Raw genomic sequence first — 22,573 nt, 5'->3', positions numbered from 1 at the left:
CACACCGGCCCACCCCCAGATCAATTTGTGCTTGGTTGACATCTTGAGAAAAAACCGGAACAGGTAGAAAAAAGTGAAAAAGGTTTAAAAACTGCAGCTCTGCAGGGCCCCCCCTTTTGCTAAAGTTATTGGCAGCGATTTCCCTTAATGCACCAGGTGGCACAAAGGAAGAGCGGGCACTCCCACCACTTTGCCCCAGCCCAAGGAAAGGGCAGCTCTGGGCAGGAGCGGCCACAAAGCCCCTCTGCACTTCCCCCCCCATGGGAAGGGAAGAGGGAGCCCTTTCTACAGCTAGTGGCCCCCCAACAAGGGGGCTCCGGCCCTTCCACTCATGCACCCACCCAGCCTCCCCCAAATCCCACTGATCCCCTTCCACAGCACATAATCACAAACCCCCCCTCCCTTTTCCTCCATCACCTGCCTGGTCACTCCCCCCCCACCCCTCCCAGAATACTGCCAAGGTCAGAGGTAGCAACCAATGCTGGGTCCCTCCCCCCCCATAAAGGCATGGCAGCCACGGCAAGAGGCACGGAGCCGGGGATGGAGAGGCAGCCGGTAGGCAAGGCAGAGGCACCCCTCCCCGGCAAAAGCAGCAGCAGCAGGGCGGGGCCCTCCTCAGGAGACAGGGCTGGGCCGGTGGGGGCGCCAGAAGCACCACTTGCTGCGCGGGTGCTGCTTGCGGAGGGCCTCCTCCTCTTGCGCCCGCTCCTTCTGCATGCGCAGGTAGCGGTCCTCCTCCTTCAGGTACCAGATGGGGGGCCAGCGGTGGCTCTCAAAGTGGGCCCTGTTCTCTGGGGAGAAGCCAGGCCCGGCAGGCGTCAGCTGAGAGGCAGCCCCAGGGGAAGAGAGGGGGCCGCCTCCAGGGGAACCCCACCCCAATTCCTTCCTGGTGTGCAGAGGGGGATGGGTCGAGGGAGGCCGAAAGCCGCAACCGGCCCCAGGAGCCGGCCCCTTCCCTCGGCCGCAGGGCTTACCGGGAGACAGGGCCTTCATCTCGCGCGGGAACCGGCGGCAGACCTGGTTGTAGTTGGTGCAGATGTAGTGGAGGCACCAGGCGGCCAGCTGGAGGGCGTGGTGGAACTGTGGGGAGGAGCAGAGTCAGGCCAGCCGCTCCCTGGGGCCACCTCCCTGCCCCGGGAGGGGGCAATCTGGCACGGGCTGCCTCCAAGCCCACTTTCGGCCTGCGGTGAAGAGTTCTAGTCCCACCTCGGGCCTGAAAGCCGGTTGGGCGACCTTGGGCCAGTCACTCTCTCTAGGCCCCACCCGCCTCCCAGGGCGGTTGTTGTGAGAAAAAGAGGAGGAACTTCCTTTGCCACCCTGAATTATTTATAAAAATAATAAAGGTGGGTTTAAAAAATCTAAACTTGCAGGGACCCCCTCCTCCGCTCAGCTTACCCGAGTGTGGGGGCCAAGGCGGCAGCCGGTCTGGTGAGTCTGCACCATACCTGTGTCATTTCCAGGTAGAGGATCACCTGGGCATCGATCTCCACCTGCTGAAGGCTGGCACGCACCAGCTCATCCACCGCGTGCTGCTCTGGGAAGAAAAGAAGAAACGGCACTCGCTGCCCCCTGGAACGCCCGCTTCCCGGCCCCTGCCTGGCTGCTTCCACTGTGCCGCCCTCGGTGCCCAGAAGCGTTACGTTGTGGCCGAGGGGAGCTCAAAAGAGACTCACCAGTCAAGGCCTGCAGGCGGGTCAGGCACAGCCGGTTGGTGAGCACCAGCAGCTCCATGGCGTCCAGGTCTGGGCTGGGCACAAAGAGGCCGGTGTACAGGAACTCCAGCACAGCCCGAAGGCAGGCGCAGTTGGTGCCCGGCAGGGAGACCTGGGGGTGGGAGAGAGGGTGCTCAGGGAGGCCTCTGCCTGCTTCAGCCCACCCTTCGCCTCCAGCAGCTGCCCCGGGCCATTGGGGAGGAATTCGAAGCACAAAGCTGCAACTTCCATGGTCGCCAGCAAGCGGAGGGGAGGGGGGCAGCGCTGAGGGAAGAGGAAGCTGGCAGGCTGGCAGGGGGAGGTTGGCGTTGGGGGCAGGTGGAGCCCCCTGATCCTTTTTTGAAGAGGTCCCAGACGGTGGGGCTGTCTGGCTACTCCGGACACTGGCCCTGGCCCTTGGGGTTAGCAGCCAAGCAGAGAACCAAGCTCAGGAGCCTCACAGGCGGGCAAGCTCTCCTCCATTCATCCCCAGGAAAGAGTTGGGGAGGGCAGGCCCTGTGGTCTTGTGCCACCACGAAGCCCCCTTATTCCAGCCACATGGCTGGTGTCTCTGGGGGCCAAGCTGGGGCTTCCACACACCCAGGTGGGGAAGACACTCCTCCCCAAAGCCACCCAACTGGGCACCCACCCCAGCGACACATATACAGCAGCTCAGGCTGCCTGCTGAGCCACAGCCATGGTGGCATTGTCCCCTGCACAAGCCTGCCCTCCACTTATAAGGTGGCAGCAGGGCTGCCCGCCTCACCTCAGCAGCACAGCTCTCCCGGAAGGTGCCCCCAAACATGGCCACCATGAAGTCGCAGCCTGCCAGGAGGAGGGGCTTATGTGCTGGCACGGAGCCATCATCAACCAGGAACACCACATCTGCCAAGGGGGGAGGCGGGGGGGGGTCAGTCCTGGGCACTGGGTGGCCCACTGGGTCTGCTCTCCAGCCTCCCTCCTCTCAGCTACCTGCGAAGGAGCCTTTGTTCAGGCACTCCCTGATCCGGTTGGCCCGGCGCACGTGGAAGGCCTTGGTGATCTCGTGGTTCATGAAGCTCTCCTTGTTCAGGATGTTGGCGACCATCATGCGCAAATCAAACACCTCCAGCAGCTCGGCCATGGCGGCCACCTGCATGAGGCTGGCCTGGAGGGGATCCAAGTGCCCGGTGTACAGGTACTCCAGCACCACCTGGAAAGGGCCCAGCTGCACCGGCTCATCCAGGTACACGGCTGTCATCGGCTTCTCTTGCTGCGTGACCGGATCCCGCACCCTCTCCTGCTGCACGTCAACGATGCCCCGGCCACAGCCAGAAACCGGGCCGGGCATCCGAGCAGCACATAGCGGCTCATCGCTCTGAGATGGCCGCAGCGGCACGGCCCGTGTGGCTGTGGCTGGGCATCCCTGGTCCGCTGTGTCCAAGCTCTTTGTCCGCCCGGCTGGCTCCTTCCCACCGGCCGGCCCATCCCCCATGTCCCCCGCGAACAGGTCGTAGAATCGGGAGCAGGCTGTGGCCAGGTAGACCCTGTGCGCAAAGAGCTGGTGTCCTCCTGGCAGGCGGAAGACCACATCGGCGCAAAGGGGCTCGTGGAAGAGCGAGCTGGGCCCCCGCCCTTCCCCGACAACTGGCTCAGGGATGTGGATGATGGGTGGGGGAGGCTTGGGAGGCAGGAAGGGGGCTTGCAGCAGTGGATGCTGCGTCTTCTTCAGGTGAGATTTCCAGAACTGGAGGTGGCGACGGGAGATGAGGGCGGCCCGAATTGCATTGTCGAAGACATCCTTGATGCCAAATTGGGCCACGATGCTCGTCTCGTAGTACGGGATGCCCAGCTCCTTGGCTACCTCATGCCCGCACTCAGGGGACAGGATATCCGAAGGTTTAATGGGCCTGAAATAAAGCAGGAGGGACCCCAATAAGCAAAGAATGCCCAGGAAGGCCCCCCGTGAAGGGCAAAGTAACCCAACTGCGGCAGAGAGCGGAGGCACCCCCATGGGACAGGCAGGAACCGATCTAGGATGGGGGGCTGACCACACCTGCCAGCCCCCCCAGAATGAGTGGCCTCAGACAGCGGGACGGGCCCTACTTGGCCAAGGGACGACGCGCCCGGTTCACTGCCTCAAGGTCTGCATAGCGCAGGTCCAGCTGGCAGCCCACCAGCACGATGGGGGTACGTGGGCAGAAGTGCTTGATTTCTGGGTACCACATGGTCTTCACGTGCCGCAGCGAGTTGGGGTTGGCCAAGGAGAAGCAGAGCACCACCACATCAGATCTGTCAAGGAAAAGAGGGGGAGGGGGGACAGCCTCAGGCAGGGAACCTTCCCCCCCTAGTTGCAGAGACGACCCCTGGGCCCACCAGACCTTGAGGAAGAGAGGCAGCGGCCGCAAAGAGCCACCCTGAGTGCGGGCAACCCAAGGCCAAGGTGGAGGGCTGGCTCTACTACTACGCAGCGCCCCAGCAGCACCCCAGAGCCCCCTTCTTTCCAGAGCGCCGCCTGTGCAGCCCCCTCCCACCCAGAGGCTGCATAGGCCACTTGACTGCTCCCTCTCAAACCCTGGAGCTGAGTCCCTCCTGCATGGCCTCCATGGGGGGGGCAGAAGCAAGGGAGAACACACACACACCCCGCCCCCCAGAACAGGGAAGCATCATCTCCCACTGCTGGAAGGGCTCCAGAGGCTTCCAGGAAACAGACCAGGTGAGGGGATGGCCCGGGCAGGGCTGAGCAGCTGAAGGCGCCCAGGGGGGTCCTTCCGGGACAGCCGCCTTGCTGCCCGGCCCCTGGACGAGGAAGGAGGCAAGCCAAGAGCAGCCGCTAGTAGGGCCGGGAGAGCAGCCGCCCCGTGCCGGACGGGGCCAGCGGGAAGCAGAGCTCCCCCGCGGGAGTGGCGCCCTCACCTGCCGTAGGCGAAGCGCCGGTCCTTGTGGTGGTCCCCGAAGGTGTCCCAGAGGCGCAGGGAGATGCTGACCTCGTCCACCACGTCGCGGGAGCGCTCCAGCACCTGGGCAGCGCCGAAGCGTCAGAAGGCGGGCGGGGCCGGGCAAGCCCCCCGCCCCGCGCCGCGCCGCCCCGCCGGCTCACCTCCTGGCAGACGCGGTACTGGTCGATGGCCCAGACGGTGGGCACGTGGGTGGCCAGCAGCTGGTACTGGCTGAGCGTGGCGTTGCAGGCCCGCGCGCAGATGAGCCGCGTCTTTCCCACCGCGTTGTCGCCCACCACCACGCACTTGATGGTCTCGACGTTGGGGCGCTCGTAGTCCAGGTCAATATCCATGGGCGCGCCGCCGTCGCTGCGGGGAACCCCGGGATCAGGGCGGGGAGGGCGCGGCCGGGCCCGCCCAGCGGAGCTGCGCCTTTACGGGCCCCGGGGGGCAGGCTGAGCCCCTTCCCCGCCCCAGGTGGCGCCGGCGTCCCGGGCGCCGCACCCCCTCGCCTCCCCGGGCCTCTCGGCCGGCCGCCGCCGCGTTCCCCGGCCACGGTCCCCGGCCGCCGCGCCCATCGCCCCGCCGCCGCCGCCTCCCGCCCGGCTGCCCCGCGGCGCCGCCCCGCCAATGGGCGCCCGGCCGCGCCCCCTCCGCCCGAACAAAGGAGGCGGCGGGGGGCCCGCGCGTCGCCTCGCCCCCGGCCCCGCCCCCGAACCGCCCCCCACGTGACGGGCCCCGCGGGCGGGCGGGCGGGGCGAGGAGGGGCCGCGAGAAGAGCCGAGCCGGAGGTTCCGGAGCGTCCCGGCGGCAGCGCGTACCTTGCTCGGGGTCGGATCGCTTTGCAGCCGCGCCGCGACGGAAGGGGGGGTGCGTCGGACGGAGAGCGCTCTGCACATGGTCTCGGGCCCGTCGGTCGCCCGCAGTTCTTCCCCGCGAAAGCCCGCCAGGCGGAGAGCGCCCTGGCGGCCCCGCGGCCTCATTCCACTCGGGCTCGGCTGCACGGAGAGGAGAGCGCCGCCTTCAGGCCACCGCTGGGGCCCCTCCCCCCTCCCCGCGGTACCGGAGCCACGGACGGCGGCTCAACCCGCGCGGAGCCCCCGCTTCGGTGCGCCCCCGGTCGGGCCGTCCGCCCCGCGCTCCTTCACCTTCGCTCCGGCCCCCCGTCCGGGCTCGGCGTGACCGGACTGGGCGCGTCCGCCCCGCTGGCTTCGACGCGGCCCTTCGGCTTCACTCCGCGGCGCTCCTGGTGTCTCGGGGCGGAGGCAGCGCTGCGCCCGACCCCTCCGGGCGGGCCTTCCGACGGGCGGGGCGCAGAGCTGGCCCTGGTCACGCTCCGGTTGCCCCGGAGCCGCCAGGCCGGCGGGAAGGGCGCGGATATTAGGTTTTCCACCGGCTGGAAGCCGGGAGGAACGGCGCGGTTTTCGCCTCTCCTTCTCCGGACCGGAGAGGAACTCAACCCCCCTCCGCGCGCGCGCAGCCGTTCAGTTTGCCGGGCCTGCCTGACGGGCTCCGCGGCCCCGGGTCTGAGCGCGGCCGAGCACTTGGGCGCTCTTGGATGGGGAGCCGGGCTGGGGGGGAGGGCCGTTCCCGGGAGCCCGCGTGGCCCCGGCGCCTCCGCGCGTAGGACCGGGGTCGCCCCCGAGGCCTCCGGACCGGAGCCCTGCGCAGCTGGCCGGCCGATGGGAGATTGGGCTGGGTGGGCGGGCGGAGCCAGGAGGGCCGCTGACCAGTGGCAGCATTGGGGTTTCCCCAGGATGGCTAGCAAACAAAACAGCACCAAGCTGCGGCTTTGCTTCCTTTTTGAGAAGCCCAATGTGCGCAGGGGGGCTTCCTGTATTAAGAACAAGGGGTTGCTCAGTGTCCCCCCCCCCCCCGCCGCCGCCAAGGTCCCATGTTGTTTTTAAACCTGAAAGCCAAAATAGCCATCCAGCCAAATGGGGCCCAGCCTGGAGTTGGGGGGGGGGAGTCTCCTGATCCATCGGAGAGCCTGGATAATCCTCAGCAGCTCAAGAGGCGGCCTGAGGAGCCCGCCTGCCCCCTGGGAATGGGGCTCCCCTGAGCAGCTGCTGGCCGCTATCAACGGGGGCAAAGAGGGCAAAGAAATATGGATGTTCTGCCACCCTTGTTGCCCCCAGGCTGGGCTGCTCCGAGTCTGCCTCCAGTGGCTCCAGGGCTCTCTGCTGGGACTTCCTCCCCTCCCACCAGCAGCTCAGCCAAGGCCTCACCTGGATCAGCATACAGAGGGAGTCCGCATAGGAGCGATGCAGTCCAAGACCCCAGCCCCCAACCCCCCCCATCTCCCTCTGGAACCCTAGTAGGTCCCTCAAGTGCTTGGGAGGGCGGGGGGGGGGTTGCCGAGAGGGCTCTGTCCAGGGCAACAGGACGCTGTTAATGGCCTCCACGGCCAGATGGCATCGCAAACACACACACACACACAGGCCTGGCATGTGTTCGGCCATCGATGAGATGGAACATGTCCTTGGTTGCCCCGGAGGCCATGAACTCCTGAGATGCCCCAGATTCAGCCTCTTTGTTTTATTTTACTTTATTCTGCAGAACAAAGTTTGACAAGCAAATACGTTTACCTGTAGCAATTGCTTTATTTCTCATGCCTGCATTGGGCCTTGCAGAATACAGAATAGAATACAGAATAAGAATTGGAAGGGACCATAGAGGTCTTCTAGTCCTGCTCAAGCAGGAGATCCTGAACCATTCCAGACAAATGGCTGTCCAGTCTCTTCTTGAAAGCCTCCAGTGATGGAGCACCCAAAACTTCTGAAGGAGGACAAGCTGATTAATTGTTCTCACTGTCAGGAAGTTTCTCCTGAGTTCCAGGTTGCTTCTCTCCTTGATGAGTTTCCCTCCGTTGCTTCCTCTCCTGCCTTCAGGGGCTCTGGAGTTGACACCCCCCCTCTCCTTTGGGGCAGTCCCCTCAAACACCGGAATACTGCTATCATGTCGCACACACACACCCCCAACCCTTCTCTTCCTTAGGCTAGAGACATTGCCAGTTCCTGCAACCCTTCTTCTTCCTATGCTTTATCCTCCAATCCTCCAATTACTTTTGTTGCTCTTCTCTGCACTCGTTCCGGGCCCTTCTCTCTCTCTACAGAGAAAAGGCACGTGAAGCCACTTCTTCTGAGACCTCTTTGGCATCTGTGTTTGGCCACAAGGCAGTCGCTCTTTCCCTCGCCCTCACTTTGCCATCGTGCCCAGTCTGTGAGTGAAACGGCCTCGAATCGCCAGGATCTGTGCCCGTTTAGACTTCTGGCTCCCCTAGTACAGCCCTGCTTCTTCCAGCATCTGCTGTCCTCGTTCAGAGTTTACTTCGTTGGTTCCCGTGTTTTTTGCAGGAAAGAGCTGGCACTGGTGCCATTCCATTGCAGCCCTATTCTGAAACGGGCAGCCCTCTTTTCCTGACCAGGAAAGGAGGAGGCTTGCTTTTTCCTCTGGATTTCCTTGATATTTGTGGCTTTCGGGGCCCACTTTGGTCAGAGATGGGGCTGCCCAGTGGCTTCAGGGCTTCTGTCTGCGGAGCTCAGCTGGCTGTGTGGCCAGGGCCAGGTCTTGGGTGCTTTGATCTCCCCTAATTTTAACTGGAGAGATGCCAGTCCAAGTGGGCATCCCACCCAGGAGAGGGGGGGGGGTAGCCAGACCAGCCTAGAGGCGCCAGGCAGTGTCCTGACATCTGACCCTCCCTGGCCCTACTCTCTGGTCTGGATGGCTGGAGGGGGCTAGTGGTGGGCAGTGGAGCCAGAGGAGTGTCCCCAGGGTGACTGGCACACTCAGGTTGGCAGGGACCTGGATCAGCAGCAGGCAGAGGAGCTGGCAGTGGGGAGAGCCTGGTTTTGTGCTGACAAGGGCAGATGAAGAGCGTTGGGGGGGGGTGTTTTCCGGTGGAGAAGGTCTGGCTAATGTGCTGCCAACGGGTAGGGCAATCCAGCCAGCCATGTGGGGCAGGGAGGGACAACGCCTGCCCTCTGTCCATGGCACCAGCTGGGGTGCAGCCCTGAGGCCTTCACCCACTTGCCCTCGTTTTGTGCCCCTCCTCCCCCTCTGTCCCAGCCATGCAGCCCTCAGCCGCTGCTCTCCCTCTTAGCCCAGCAGTTTTTGCTCTGAATCAGCCTTGGCACTCTTCGCCGCTCCTTCGGGGTTCAAATCTGGTTGGGCTGCCCCTGTTCTGCAGCGGGGTCTGCCCAAATAATGCCCAGCTGGCCATTTCCATCTTGCTCGTCAAGTCTTCAGTGGGCTGCTTACAAGTTTAGGGCCCTTCTGAAAAAAGAGCAAGATCTGCACGGCTGGCAGCTGGATTTCCACCGGGCCAGCAAATCGAGTTTTGCCAGCTGTGTGACCACTGGATGAGGGCTTTTGATGGCCTTGCTTTTTAATATTTTTTATTATTTCTGTGAATGTATTTATTAAATATTCATGAACTTGTAGACGAGCACTAGATGTCAACTCCAGCAGACGGCTAAAGCTACTTTTATTGAGATGGGTTATAATAATTAAATCTTGTAAGTCTGGTTGTGTTAGCCCCCCCCCCCTCCTTCGAGAGGCATCTGTTTGAGCCTAGAGGGGGAGGGGTGGGAAGACTGACTTCCCTTGCACTCCCAGCTGCCTAATGACACCGAGGGGGGCTGAGCTCCATGGGCACCCTCCTACCTAAGGACATCAGTCTGGCCACCGCGGATCCTGAGGAACCTCTTGCACAAAAATGGCTTTGAGCCATCAAGAGCATCGTCCCTGATGCTGAAACAGGCTGCCTGCCCACCAGACTCTGTGTCCGCGGACTAACCCAGAACTATTTTACCTTTGGCGATAAAGTGTTGCTGCAACTGAGTGGCACAGCTTCTCTGACGGGTCCTAAATGCATCAACATCTCCATGGTTGGTCTAGAAGGAGAACCTCCTAACTCTTGCTCCCTGGAGCTGCTTCTTCATTGATGACGTTTTCATCAGCCATGGAATCCCCGGGAAATGAATTTTTTTTTATCAAATTCCATTATGGCGTCAACAGTTATCACCATCCCCATCAACTTCAGGCTGGACCTGTTTCTCAGCCTTGGCAACTTCAGGACATATGGAATCTGGCTGGGGAATTCTGGGAGTTGAAGTCCATATGTCTTGAAGTTGCCAAGGTTGAGAAACACTGGCCTAGGGCAGGGGTAGGCAACCTTGGCTCTTTTATGACTCGTGGACTTTGACTCCCAGAATTCCTGAGCCAGCCTGGCTCAGCTTGTAAACCTCTCCCTTTCCCCTCAGCATAGCTGGCTCAGGAATTCTGGGAGTCGAAGTCCAAGAGTCATAAAAGAGCCAAGGTTGCCTATCCCTGGTCTAGAGCTACCTAAGAACAAATCCACTTCCTTGGAATCACTGTAAATTTATTTCTAATGGGCATATCAACCCAGAGATTCCATATTCCGCCTAGAGCACCACCCCCCGCAATCCCCCCCAATCCACACCCAGTCTCTGGGCCCCGCCTGCATCTCTTCTGACATGCTCGACAGAGATGCACATCTGATGGAATTAAAGCAGGCAGACTGATGCCCACCAACACGATCAATAGATGAATCAATAGAGTCTGATCGATTTCCGGGGAGGACAGATTATTATTTTATTATTTTATTTATTTTAATTCCATTTATATCCCGCCCTTCTCCGAAGACTCAGGGCGGCTTACAAGCTTAGCAGTAGCCTTCATTCTATGTATATGCCTGCTTATTAGGGCTTTCACACACCTCCCAAGCGGCATTATTACAAAGTCAGCTTAATTGCCCCCAACAGTCTGGGTCCTCATTTTACCTACCTCGGAAGGATGGAAGGCTGAGTCAACCTTGAGCCTGGTGGGATGCGAACCTGCACTAATTGCAGGCAGCTGGTGTTACTTTAAGGAGGCATTAGCCCACTGCTCCACCAAGGCTCTTTTTGCTCCACCAAGGCTCTTTTTGCTCCACCAAGGCTCTTAAAAGAGGGACCATAGAAACAACAACAGAACATCACCCAGACTTCTCAACTCATGACCCACAAGCCATCCTGGATAACTATATTGCACTTTCTCTGGCCTTAGGCGAGAAGGCCCCCTCTTCCCCACAAGCATTCAGGCAAGCACCCAATACGCAGTGGCTTCCGATAAGCATCAGGGAACAACCAGAGAGGCTAACCTGGGAGCCAGACTCTGCAACCCAGGTGTCTACTTTGACTTCACATCTATGCCAACACCCCCATCACAGGTTACACAAATGGCACAAACTCTCTGCAAAAGAATTAACAGACCCAAGTTCGGCATCGGGACTCAAAAGGAAGACAAAGGGATGTGAGAGCTTTTGGTCTTGCCTAGAGTCGATCAAACCGGTCAGTCCTAGAGGAGATCAACCCTGACTGCTCTTTAGAAGGCCAGATCCTGAAGTTGAAACTCAAATCCTTTGGCCACCTGATGAGAAGGAAGGACTCACTGGAGAAGAGCCTAATGCTGGGAAAGGTTGAGGGCAAGAGAAGAAGGGGACGACAGAGAATGAGGTGGCTGGATGGAGTCACTGAAGCAGAAGGCCTGAGCTTAAATGGACTCCAGAAGATGGGAGAGGACAGGAAGGCCTGGAGGAACGTTGTCCATGGGGTTGCAATGGGTCGGACAAGACTTCGCAACTAACAACAACAAGAAGAAGAGTCTGTGGCCAGCCTCAGTATGGCTGTTTTGGAACAGGTTGCTGAGCACACAGTCTCCGAAGGGCTAGACGGGCCTGAGGGCTTCTCCTGCCTCCCCTTGGCTCTTGCCTAGCAGCTCTTGTCCTCTCCTGCTGAGATTCCCCAGAAACACCAAGGAGGGGTAAGCTGCCCACCCACCCCTTTTTTGGCCACCAGGCTAGTGACCACCCTCGCGTCACCCCACAGTCTCATGGCTGTAGCAGGCCAGGGATTCCTCCGTTTTTCAGTGGATTCCCAGGTGTGTCCCAAAGGTGCTTTTCCCAAAAGGCAACTGGACTTTCTTGGTTTTTTCCTTGAAAATATTTCCCTTCTCATCCAAGAAGCTTCTTCAGTTTTCAAAGAATAAAAAAGCAAGAAACTCCAATTGCCTTTTGGGAAAAGCACTTTGGGACAATCGTGACCTGGAGGAGGATTGAGAATCCCCTCGGAGGTTCACACGAGTGACAAGCCTTGCTTTGCCAAAGAAGCCATTATTGGCTTGTTTGCACCACACATGCGCTATGGCAGGGGTCTTCAAACTTGGCCCTTTTATGACTTGTGGACTTCAACCCCCAGAATTCCTCAGCCAAGTACTCTGGCTGAGGAATTCTGGGAGTTGTAGTCCACAAGTCATAAAAGGGCCAAGTTTGAAGACCCCTGCGCTATGGAGACCCAAAGCCAGGCTTGCAAATTCCACAGAAATGATTCATGCATCACGTATGCTGCATTTGACAGAGATTGGGTGAGTCTGACGTGAAAGGAATTTGTATGAAGCATGTGGTTGCTTTATTATGCAGCGTTGTGTAGTATGCGCTTGGTGTCTTGTATCTCACGTGTATCTAAGGCCACCCAAAATGGCTGTTTGCAGGTTAGGCGGCTCTACTGAATATAAATCTAAATAAAGGAAAGAGCCACCTGCCAATCTTTTGCCCTTTAGCACAACTTCACCCAGTGTGAGAAAATGGCTTTGCTCTCCTGGCCTTCTGCAGCCCAGCCTTGGTGGGGCCGGAGCCCCAGCCGGCCTCTGTTATTTGCCCTTCCCCTTGCCCAGAGTCTCCCCTATGCTCTCCTGCGGGGGGGGGGGGCTTCTCTGGACCTCTGCAGAAGAGGGCAACAGCCGCCAGGCCGGGTCCTTCACTTGGCCCCCAAAGGCATCTGCAAAAGCACCGGTCACCCTTCCTCTGAAAATAGGAGGGAAGGCCAGGCCAGGCCAGGGGGGGGGGCAGGGGGGGCGTCAGGTTCAACTGCAGGCTGCTCCGGAGGCTTCCAAAGGGGCCGGGCCGGGCTCCCCCCCCCCCCCGCTTCCTACTCTCTCAGGTCTGAAGCAGCAGCCACCCGCGACCGGGCCTGGCCCTTCGTCAAGGCCCCCTCCCGGGCAGGCAGCAGGATCCCGCCCTCCGCTGAGGGGCCGTTTCCTCAAGGGGGAATCAGCGCTCGCAGTCCGTCTGGCGACACAGCGCCGGGAGCGCCTTTTCCCTCCGGTCTCCCCGCCTCCTCCTGCGGCCGGTGGGGGAAGTGGAAGCTGCGGGGGACTCGCCGTCTTGACTCCCTTGTGCCCCTAGAGGGCGCTCCCAACCTGGCAAAGGGAGAAAGAAGCCCCACAGCGCCCCCACCCCCGCCCCTTTTAATGGACGGTGCGGCCAATGGGCAGGGCCATCCGGCCCCCAGGACCCAGGGGGCGGAGCCTGGATTTGGAAGGGCAAATGTGTGGCATGCTGGGAAGGGCCACTCCCAGGGCCGAGTCCCCCATTAGCAGGGGCTCCTGGTGGGGGAGGAAGGGGGCCCTCTTCTCCCCAAGAGGGGGAGCGTGTTGGATAGCAGAGGCTGGCTTGGGGTGGGGCTGAAGGAACCCCAAGCAAAAGAGGAGGCCAAACAAGGCAGTGCAGGGGCGGAGCGGGGGCGGGGACTGTGCTGGCTCTAAGGAATTTCTCTGCTAAGGAATCTGCCCAGCCTTTTTCAGTGTCCAGCTTGGAGGGCAAACATGACGGTGAACGTAGATGTGGCTTCAGCAGCTGAAGCTGCCGTCTGATCAAGAGGAAGGGAAAGAGAGGTGGAGGCCCACTCTGCACTCCATCCCTGCTCAGAAGTCAGGTGAATGAACTTCCCCGCATGTGGAAGCACAAAGAACGACAATATGGTTGTTGGGATCACGTGTCAGCTGTCCAGCCAAGGGGAAGGTGTATAGGTGATGCTAAGAAGGACAAACCCAGGCTGAAAGTAACCCAGGCGTTCGGTTGGGCAGAAGGCGAGTGGCAAAGAAAACACCCCATTGCCAGTGGTTTGGGAACCCTGTGGTCTCTGGGCAGGAGAGGATTTCCCCTGGGCCATCGGGAAGAGCAGGATCCCAAGCCCGGCACTGATCTGGAAGATGCTCAGAGCCGCAGGTTGCGTCCTCGGCTGCCAACAGATCGCGCTGATGGCTTCTGAATCTTTATATCTTCTTTGTGCCCCAGCCTTGAGAAGCGATGAAGAGACCAAGGGGGCAGGTGGGGGGAGTGATCCAGGGAAATACTGGCCAGTCAGCGGAACAATGTTATTTGCAGAAAAGCCCCTTCCCTCCATTGACCTGAAGCTCCTTGGGAGATTCCCAAGCAGAGGAGGAAGAGGCCGGTCTGGAGGCTTCTCAAAAACCGGGCAGTGGCTGCCAGGTCAGCTTGGGATTGTGAAGAAGAAATTTTGCTAGGCTAATTCATGTCTTTCTGAGTGGCTCTTTTCCCTAGTAGGGAGAGTGAGATCCCTGAACATTATCCTCCAAAGGATAGAAGAAGTTTCCTCAAAGAGTCAGACCCCCTGGCTTCATCGCACACGCAATCCCCCCAAAACCCTCTGGAGAACCACTTGAACATCATCAGCATTGACAAACTCCCTGTCGGTCAATTGCAAAAGGCAGCTTCACTGGAAACAGTTGAGATCCTGCGGAAAATACACCTCTATCCCAGGTCCTTGGGCAGATGGATAAAAATGCCGAATCTCAACGTCTGTCAGCGCAGCCAGCAGTCACAATAATAGCATAGAACTTTAATGGAGATAAATGTAAAGTTGTTCACCAAATGTTTATTTATTGATTTCTTAAATGTATATATGCCCTTCATCTCACCCTGAAAAGTGTTTCTGGGTGACTTACAATTAAAAACATAAATACAAAGAGATTTAAAAGATTGAATAGAGAGACAAGAAGGAAAAAAGAGCTCAAGAAAAAATACAGTCAATAGAGGAAGGAGCTGACTTCCGGTGGCTCCGCGGCGACGGAGACAGCCTTCCCGGGCTGCCCGCGGCTCAGCTGTTGTTTTTTCGCCCGAAACAGCGCCGATCAGCTGTTCGGGCGAATTTGAAGCCCCCTCCTCGGGAGAAGAGGAGGGGGTGAGGCCCCAGGTAGGGGTAGAGTTCTCCGGGGCCGCCTGAGCTTGGAGCTTGGGCGGCTGAAGGATTGAACTCCCCCGAAGCCTGGGTTGCTCCCAGCTGGCTGGCGTCTCTGCTCCGGACTTCTTGGAGCAGAGCCAGGCGTCTGCGACCACCCCTGCCTGAAGAAAGGACTATGGATTAAAGGAGCAGGCAGAGCGGTACAAGAGGAAAAGGTGAAGAGGATTATTTTATTATACTCTCGAGCTTGATGGACTTTTTAAACTTTTAGTGAAAGTGCGTCATAATTGAAAAGTAAAAGATGGCGGCTAAACCTCCCCCTAAAACTCTACGGAGTGGTGGATCTCCTCCGGTGCAACAATCATCATTACAGGCGTTGCATCCTCCTGATGTATTGACAGCGAAGGACTTACGAGATGCTCTGGATAAACTTTTGGAATCAATTAATCAATCAATGGCTGATAAATTTGCACAGATGGAGGAGAAATTGGAGAAACTGGAGGAGAGAATGGAAGAGAGGATGGAACAGAAGCTCAGCGTGATGAAGGTAGACATTTTGTCTTCAGTGCATAAAGTGGCGGAATGTGTGGAAGATTTAGATGAAAAATTGGATGATTTGACTCAAAAGAATGAAATATTAGAAGTTAAAGTACGGGAGAATGAAAGTTTAAGAGACAAAATGGAAAGGGAGTTAAGCCTTGCTCAATATTACCAGATGCAGTTTGCTGTTAGAATCAGAGGTTTAAAAGAGAACATTAAGGAAGATTTAAAGCAGCTGGTTTCTGAGGCTTTTGAAGTGGTACTGAATCAGCCAGCATCTGAAATAAGAGCAGCTATGGATAAAGTGTTCCGTGTAAATTCATGGATTGCCAGACAGAGAAAGTTGCCTAGAGATGTGGTGGTTTACTTCACAAAAAGAGAAATCAGAGATGAAGTTATACAAGCTGCTTATGATGCTAAAGTTGTGATTGCTGATCAAGAAGTTTTGGTTTTAAAAGAGATCCCTCCAAAGATTTTGAGGAGAAGGAAGGATTTTACATTTCTTGTGCAAGAGCTCAAGCAACGAGATATAAGGTTCAGATGGGAGATTCCAGACGGGCTGATGGTGATGTATGAAGGCAAAAGGTACCGGTTGATTACTGTGAAGCAAGCGCGTGATTTCTACAATACTGTTTTACAAGCAACCCCATTAACACTTCTGGAAGCTGCAAAGGGATTGGGAGAAGGAGAAGGAGAACATCAAGAGGATGAAACTGAGGAAAATGGTGCTGGAGGAGATCAAGCTACAACCTCTTTGGATGATCCTAGAGAGCAAAGGGTAACGCGTGCTGCTTTAAAAAGAGCAAAGAAAATAAAAGAACAAGATCAGCAAAAGTCTTCAGAATCTTCACAACGTACTCATAGCCAAGCAGTGGGAGGAGCACGGCCTAAAGAAGATAGTCCTATTAAAGCAGTGCTTCAAGAGCTTTGGGAGGATATGTATGGCAACTAAATTTTTGACTTGGAACGTTAATGGACTAAATTCACCACAGAAGAGAAAGAAGGTTTTTCAATATTTAAAACAATTTAAGATAGATGTTATATGTTTGCAAGAAACGCATATTAGGGCTATGGACCAAAAGTTTTTATCGAACTCAAGACTGGGTACGCATTTTGCTGCTTCTGCAATGAATAAGAAAAATGGAGTGGTTGTTTATATTAAAAGTGCCATAACAGCGGATTTAATTGAAGCAGATAAGCATGGAAGATACGTACTGATAGACTTGTTGTTAGAAGGCAAAAAGACGCTTCTAGTTGGACTGTATGCCCCTAATCAACAACAACAACAGGCTGACTTTTTTAGTTTACTTTATACAAAGCTTACCCAGTTGGATTATAAATCTTTTATTTTTATGGGGGACTGGAATGGTGTTATGGATGTACAGATGGATAAGGCTGGAGCTTTTAAGCGCATTCCAAGTCATGCTAGACTGCCTAAATCTTTTTTTGAAATGAAGGATGACTTGGAATTGCGAGATATCTGGCGCGAGAGACACCTGCAGGAAAAGGATTATACTTTTTATTCTGATAGACATAAATCTTTTTCGAGGATTGATTTTATTTTGGTGACTAATGACTTTTTTTTGAGGACTAAAAAGGTGAAGATTTGTGCAAGAACTATTTCTGATCATAGTCCAGTGTGGTTAGAGATTGATAAGGAGAAAAGAGACAGGCGCTCGTGGCGCGTAAATGAGAATTTGTTTAGAAATCAGAGAAATGTGGAAGAATGTAAACAGCGGATGAAGGATTTTTTTGAAACTAATATGAACAAAGGTACTTCTATGGACATGGTGTGGGATGCTAGCAAGGCATACATGAGAGGGGTGTTGATATATATGAACAACAAACATAGACGTGCTGTGGAAGCTAGGAGGAAAGAATTGGAGAATGAAATAAAGGAAAAAGAAAAGGCTTTGATTTTGAATTCAGAGGATGTGAAGACTAAGGAGGCTATTAAATTGTTAAGAGGACAATTTGATAAATTAATGGCTGACCAAGTGGCAACCAATCTGCGGTTTGCCAGGCATAACACTTTTTGTAACGCTAACAAACCAGGCAGATGGTTAGCTTATAGATTGAGGAAAAAACAAAGGGCTTCTAATATAGACAAGATTGAGCATAAAGGAAGGGCTGTGTTTCAACAGGATCTCATCAAGGACGCTTTTGTGGATTTTTATTCTAAATTATATGCTAAGGAGAAAATTAATGAAAAGGACATTGATATATATTTGGAAAATGCTAGCATCCCGGTTCTTACGCAACTACAAAAAGAAGGGATTAATCAACTGATCACAGAAGAAGAAATTTTTATAGCAATTAAGGAATTGAAGGTGGATAAAGCACCAGGTACGGATGGCTTGACTGCGGCCTATTATAAAAATTTACAATTAGAAATGATAAAACCGTTAAAAGGAACTGTTCCAGACAATCCAGAGGGGGGGAAAGGTGCCACCGTCTTGGAGAACAGCTTTTATCTCTTTGATTCCGAAGGAAGACCAAGATGTTACTCAAGTTAAAAATTATAGACCGATATCGCTTTTAAACACAGATTACAAGATATTTGCTAAGGTTTTGGCTAATAGACTGATGAGGGTTCTGCAACAGGTAATTCATGGGGATCAAACAGGGTTTATTAGTGGTAGGCAAATGAAAAATAATGTGAGGCATATAGTTGATGTGTTAGAGTTTTTGGAAAGGAACAACCAGATTGCTGCGGTGCTAATTTTTTTAGATGCTGAAAAAGCTTTTGATCAACTGAATTGGAAATTTTTGTTGAAAGTTTTAGATAAAATGGATTTTGGGGAAAATTTTTTACAACCGATCAGGGCATTATATCAAAAACAAACTGCCCGAATTATAGTTAATAATAGCTTGACAGAAGCATGTAATATTGAGAAGGGCACAAGGCAAGGGTGTCCGTTATCGCCCTTGTTATTTGTGTTAACATTAGAGATATTATTGGTTAAAATTCGGAATTCGGAAAAAATTAAGGGGATTCAAATTGGAGATCAGGACTACAGATTGAGAGCATTCGCAGACGATCTGGTTGTTACAGTGACCCAGCCAGAGAACTCTGTTGTGGACCTGATGGAGATAATAACACAATATGGGAAGGTTTCTGGATTTAAGGTTAATGTACAAAAAACAAAAATTATGGCCAAAAATATGACAACATCGCAAAAGGCCCTTTTAGAAGGATTAACTGGATTTGAGAGTGTTAAAAGGGTTAAATATTTGGGGGTGATTTTGTCGCCCTCTAATACAAAGCTCTATAAAAATAATTATGAAAAATTATGGGGGAAAATTCAAAAAGAATTGGAGAGTTGGAAAAAATTGCAATTGTCTTTGTTGGGACGGATTGCAGCAGTAAAAATGAATGTCCTGCCTAAATTTTTATTTTTATTTCAAATGATACCGATTCTTAAGAAAGATTCTAATCTGGAAGAATGGCAGCGAGGTATCAATAAATTTGTGTGGGCAGGGGAAAAACCACGAGTTAAACTTAAGATTATGCAGGATATTCGTGAGAGAGGTGGCCTTAAATTGCCTAATTTTAAATTATATTATGAAGCTGCTGCATTAGTAGGAATAAGTGACTGGATTAATTTGACGCAAGGGAGGTTATTAAATCTTGAGGGCCACGATTTGTTGTTTGGCTGGCATGCATATTTGTTGTATGATAAGAAGGTAGACAACGTGTTTAGGGTGCTGTTCTGAACCAGCCAACTACCGGCCTTGTAATAAGGCAAACCCCTATTCAAACAGTAGAGACTGGAGAGCGTCCAAGGCTGAAAAGCGTCTGCCAAGATTTATTAGTCAATTAACAGAACAAGAAACAAAAACACTGGAACTTGAATCCTCAAGCGGAAGGGTTGCTTTCAGCAACCAGCCCTTCCCCAAACATTCCTTTTATTTAGAGTTCAGGGCGTGGCCTCCCTCTGCCTCCTCCCGAGGAGACCCGCAGCCTTTCTCTGCTTGGTCCTGCTCGACTGCCTCCTGCGTCGGGCGTCCTTGAACAGGGCCAGCTGTGGGTCATCATCCTCCGCACTATCGGGCTCACGCAGCTGAGAAGAGGGCCCCGGCTGGGAGCTCTGCCAAGCCTGCAAGCCATCATCAGCCGGTTCGTCTCCCACACACTCCTCCTCCCCCTCATCTGAGTCATCCGATACATCTGAGCCGGCTGCCGGGCCCACAGGCTGGCCCTGAGTCACAACACTATCCCGCACCGCAGGGCCCTTCCCCCGGGGCTGCCGATCCGGATGCGGTCGGGATGGGAACTGTTCGTGAAAAGCAGTCACCAACGCAGGGGCATGAACGGCGGTCGCGTCTTCCCATGTGAAGTCCTCCGGCCCGTACCCTTTCCACTCGATCAGGTACTGGAAGCGACCTTTCAGCCAGCGGGAATCCCTGATGCTGGCGACCTCGTACTCGGGGGTGCTGCCGCCATCGCGAGGTCCTGATGGGGGAGGTTCCGCTTGGCGAAGTGGACAAGCCGGTTGTTCGGGGACCAACAAGGACCGATGGAAGACGGGGTGCACGCGCAGGGAACGTGGCAGAGTTAAACGATAGGCGACCGGGTTGATGACGGCCTCGACTGGGAACGGTCCAAGGTAACGGTGGTCCAGCTTCCTCGCCGGCCGAGTGGATGGTAGGTTCCTGGTGGACAGCCAGACCCGATCCCCCACCGATAGTGGAGGCGTATCCCTTCTCGACCGATCGGCGAACCTCTTGTAGTCGGCCTTGGCCTTCTCCAGCTGCCGTCGCACCAACCGATGGATCGCCTGTAACTCCGCCATGAATTCGTTCGCTGCCGGCTCCGGTGAGTCCACGGGAGAAAGGGGGAAAAACCGGGGGTGATAACCCACGTTGGCCAAGAACGGTGTCATCTGCGTGGAGGTGTGCTGCGAGTTGTTAAAGGCAAACTCGGCTATGGCCAAATAGTCCACCCAATTGTCCTGCTGCAGGTTAACGTAGCAGCGCAGATACTGCTCTAAGATGCCGATGACCTTCTCGGTACCCCCGTCGGTCTGAGGATGATGCGCGGACGAGAGGCAAACCTTAATGTCCAACGCCCGCATCAACTCCTGCCAGAAGCGGGCTGTAAACTGGGCCCCCCTATCGGAGACAACTCTATCGGGGAGGCCGTGCAGCCGAAACACCTGTTGGATGAACATGCGACTAGTGGCGCGAGCTGACGGTAAGCCGCGACAGGGGATGAAGTGCGCCATCTTGGTCAGCATGTCCACCACCACAAACACTGTCGTGAAGCCGGAGGATGGGGGTAGATCCGTCAAAAAGTCCATGGACACAGCCCCCCAGGGTCTCTTGGGTGTTGGCAAAGGCTGCAGTAAACCAGGCGGGGCCCCTGTCACTGACTTGGCCTGCCTGCATGGGATGCAGGAGGTGACATAAGACTGGACGTCGTGTCGGACTCGGGGCCACCAGAAGGTACGGGAGACCAGGTTCAGAGTCTTGAACAGGCCAAAATGCCCCGCAGCCGGGTTATCATGACACTGGCTGAGGACGAGTCCCCTGAGTGGCCCTCCCGGAACATAGAGCCGGTCACGATAATACAGGAGTCCATCCGTGACCGACCAAGGCGAATCTGGCCCCACCTCTTCCTTCCGCTGAGCCACCCACGCCTCCTGCTGCTGCGCCTCCCGGATCCGAGCCCGTATATCCACCGGCTCCCGCACCGCAGCAAAAGACTCGACGGGGATCACGGTCCTGGGCGGAAGCTTGTCTTCCGCTCGGGTGTACTCGGGCTTCCTGGACAGAGCATCCGCTCTCTGATTGTGCCCGCTTGGTATGTACCGCACCCGGAAGTCAAACCTCGCAAAGAAGAGGGACCACCGGATCTGGCGTTGGTTCAAATTCCGAGCGGTCTGCAGGCTTTCCAGATTCTTGTGGTCCGTCCGGACCTCGATTTGATGCCGCGCCCCCTCCAGATGATGCCTCCAAGCCTCGAACGCCGCCTTGATGGCCAGCAGCTCCTTCTCCCAGATGGTATAGTTGCGCTCCGAGGGGTTCAATTTCCGAGAGTGATACGCGCAAGGGAAAAGGGTACCGTTGGGCGTCGCTGCCTGGAGTAACACGGCCCCAATGGCAATGTCGGAGGCGTCCGCCTCCACGACAAACGGCCGTTGCGGGTCGGGATGCTTCAAGATGGGCTCCTTCATGAAGGCGTCCTTCAAAGCTTGGAACGCCTGTTGTTCGGGGGCGTTCCACTGGAACCGAGTCTTCTTCTGCAGGAGCCGGGTGAGGGGGGCTGTCAGGGCAGCAAAGCCAGGGATGAATGTTCGATAGTAGTTGGCAAATCCGAGAAGTCGCTGAACATCCTTCACGCGACGCGGGGGTTGCCAACTCTGCAACGACTCAACTTTACTCGGTTCCATGGCGATGCCCTCAGGAGAAATGCGGTGACCCAGGAAATCGATGGTCACCTGGTAGAACTGGCACTTCTCCAACTTGGCAAACAGCCGATGTTTCCGGAGGCGCTGCAGGACCTGACGGAGATGCTGATGATGCGCTTCACGCGACGGGGAGTAAATCAGGATGTCGTCCAGGTAAATCACGACAAATTGGTCCAACAGATCCCGAAAGATGTCGTTCATAAAATGCTGAAACACAGCGGGGGCGTTGGTCAGGCCAAACGGCATCACCGTGTACTCGAAATGTCCATAGCGAGTACCAAACGCCGTCTTCCACTCATCACCCGGCCGAACCCTGACGAGGTTGTAAGCTCCACGCAGGTCCAGTTTCGTGAAGATCTTAGCCTCCCGGAGTCGGTCCAAGAGCTCGGGGATGAGGGGCAGCGGGTAGCGGTTACGCACCGTGATGGCGTTGAGTTTCCGGTAGTCACAGCAAAGCCGTAGCTCGCCCGACTTCTTTTTGACGAAGAGCACGGGCGCAGACACTGGCGAGGACGAGGGCCGGATGAAACCACGAGCCAAATTCTTTGTCAGGAAGTCCCGCAATGCAGCCAACTCGGGCTCCGACATGGAGTACAAACGCCCCACTGGGAGAGGCGCATCAGGGACTAGATCAATGGAGCAGTCGTAGGGCCTGTGCGGGGGTAATTGGTCCGCCTCTGACTCGCTGAACACATCAGCAAAGTCGGACAGTTCGGGAGGCAAGGAAACCCCTGAGGAACCCTCCACCTGGCCGGCACAGATATGGCGGGTGTGGTCCACGCACTGCAAACTTGGGAAGGTGACCAAGTTCTGAGACCAATAGATCTGTGGATCATGCGCCCGGAGCCACGCCAGTCCCAAGACCACGGGGAAGTGCAGATCCGAAGTGATGTAGAACTGGATGGCCTCCACATGGGAACTGATGGCCATACACACGGGTTGCGTGGCGGCCGTAATAGGCCCAGACA

At 55.6% G+C, this 22,573-nt stretch overlaps 1 protein-coding gene across 4 annotated transcripts; it reads right to left on the bottom strand.

The window, feature by feature from the left end:
* Window positions 1–444: 444 nt before the first annotated feature.
* Window positions 445–6,109, bottom strand: LOC308670709 (rho-related BTB domain-containing protein 2-like). Of its 4 annotated transcripts, none has more exons than XM_081332336.1 (11): window positions 5,758–6,101; window positions 5,431–5,607; window positions 4,771–4,978; window positions 4,587–4,690; window positions 3,894–3,962; window positions 2,664–3,580; window positions 2,458–2,576; window positions 1,674–1,824; window positions 1,446–1,534; window positions 975–1,080; window positions 445–791 (listed from the first exon to the last, which is right to left on the bottom strand). In XM_081332336.1, exons 3-11 carry the CDS (start codon window positions 4,960–4,962, stop codon window positions 616–618), a joined length of 1,923 nt encoding a protein of 640 aa, XP_081188462.1. In that variant the 5' UTR covers window positions 4,963–4,978; window positions 5,431–5,607; window positions 5,758–6,101; the 3' UTR covers window positions 445–615. The 4 variants fall into 4 exon arrangements, 3 of the variants coding, with proteins under 3 accessions (XP_081188462.1, XP_081188461.1, XP_081188463.1); XM_081332335.1 differs by having other exon boundaries at window positions 3,777–3,962; window positions 5,758–6,099; XR_014027060.1 differs by having other exon boundaries at window positions 735–791; window positions 1,446–1,529; window positions 3,777–3,962; window positions 5,758–6,109.
* Between the last annotated feature and the right edge of the window lie 16,464 nt (window positions 6,110–22,573).

Source organism: Vipera berus (genome assembly GCF_964194415.1).
Source record: "Vipera berus genome assembly, chromosome: 7".
Lineage (NCBI taxonomy): Eukaryota > Metazoa > Chordata > Lepidosauria > Squamata > Viperidae > Vipera > Vipera berus.
Note: the sequence above shows the minus strand (reverse complement) of the source record. Positions and strands in the feature narration are given on the sequence as shown.

Excerpts from the sequence above, each read along its gene's own strand:
- LOC308670709 (XM_081332335.1), bottom strand. The coding sequence starts at position 4,962 with ATGGATATTGACCTGGACTACGAGCGCCCCAACGTCGAGACCATCAAG. Across the intron at positions 1,825-2,457 it reads GGGAGAGCTGTGCTGCTGAG|GTCTCCCTGCCGGGCACCAA; the intron begins GTGAGGCGGGCA and ends TCCCACCCCCAG. Across the intron at positions 1,535-1,673 it reads CCGCCTGCAGGCCTTGACTG|AGCAGCACGCGGTGGATGAG; the intron begins GTGAGTCTCTTT and ends TTTTCTTCCCAG.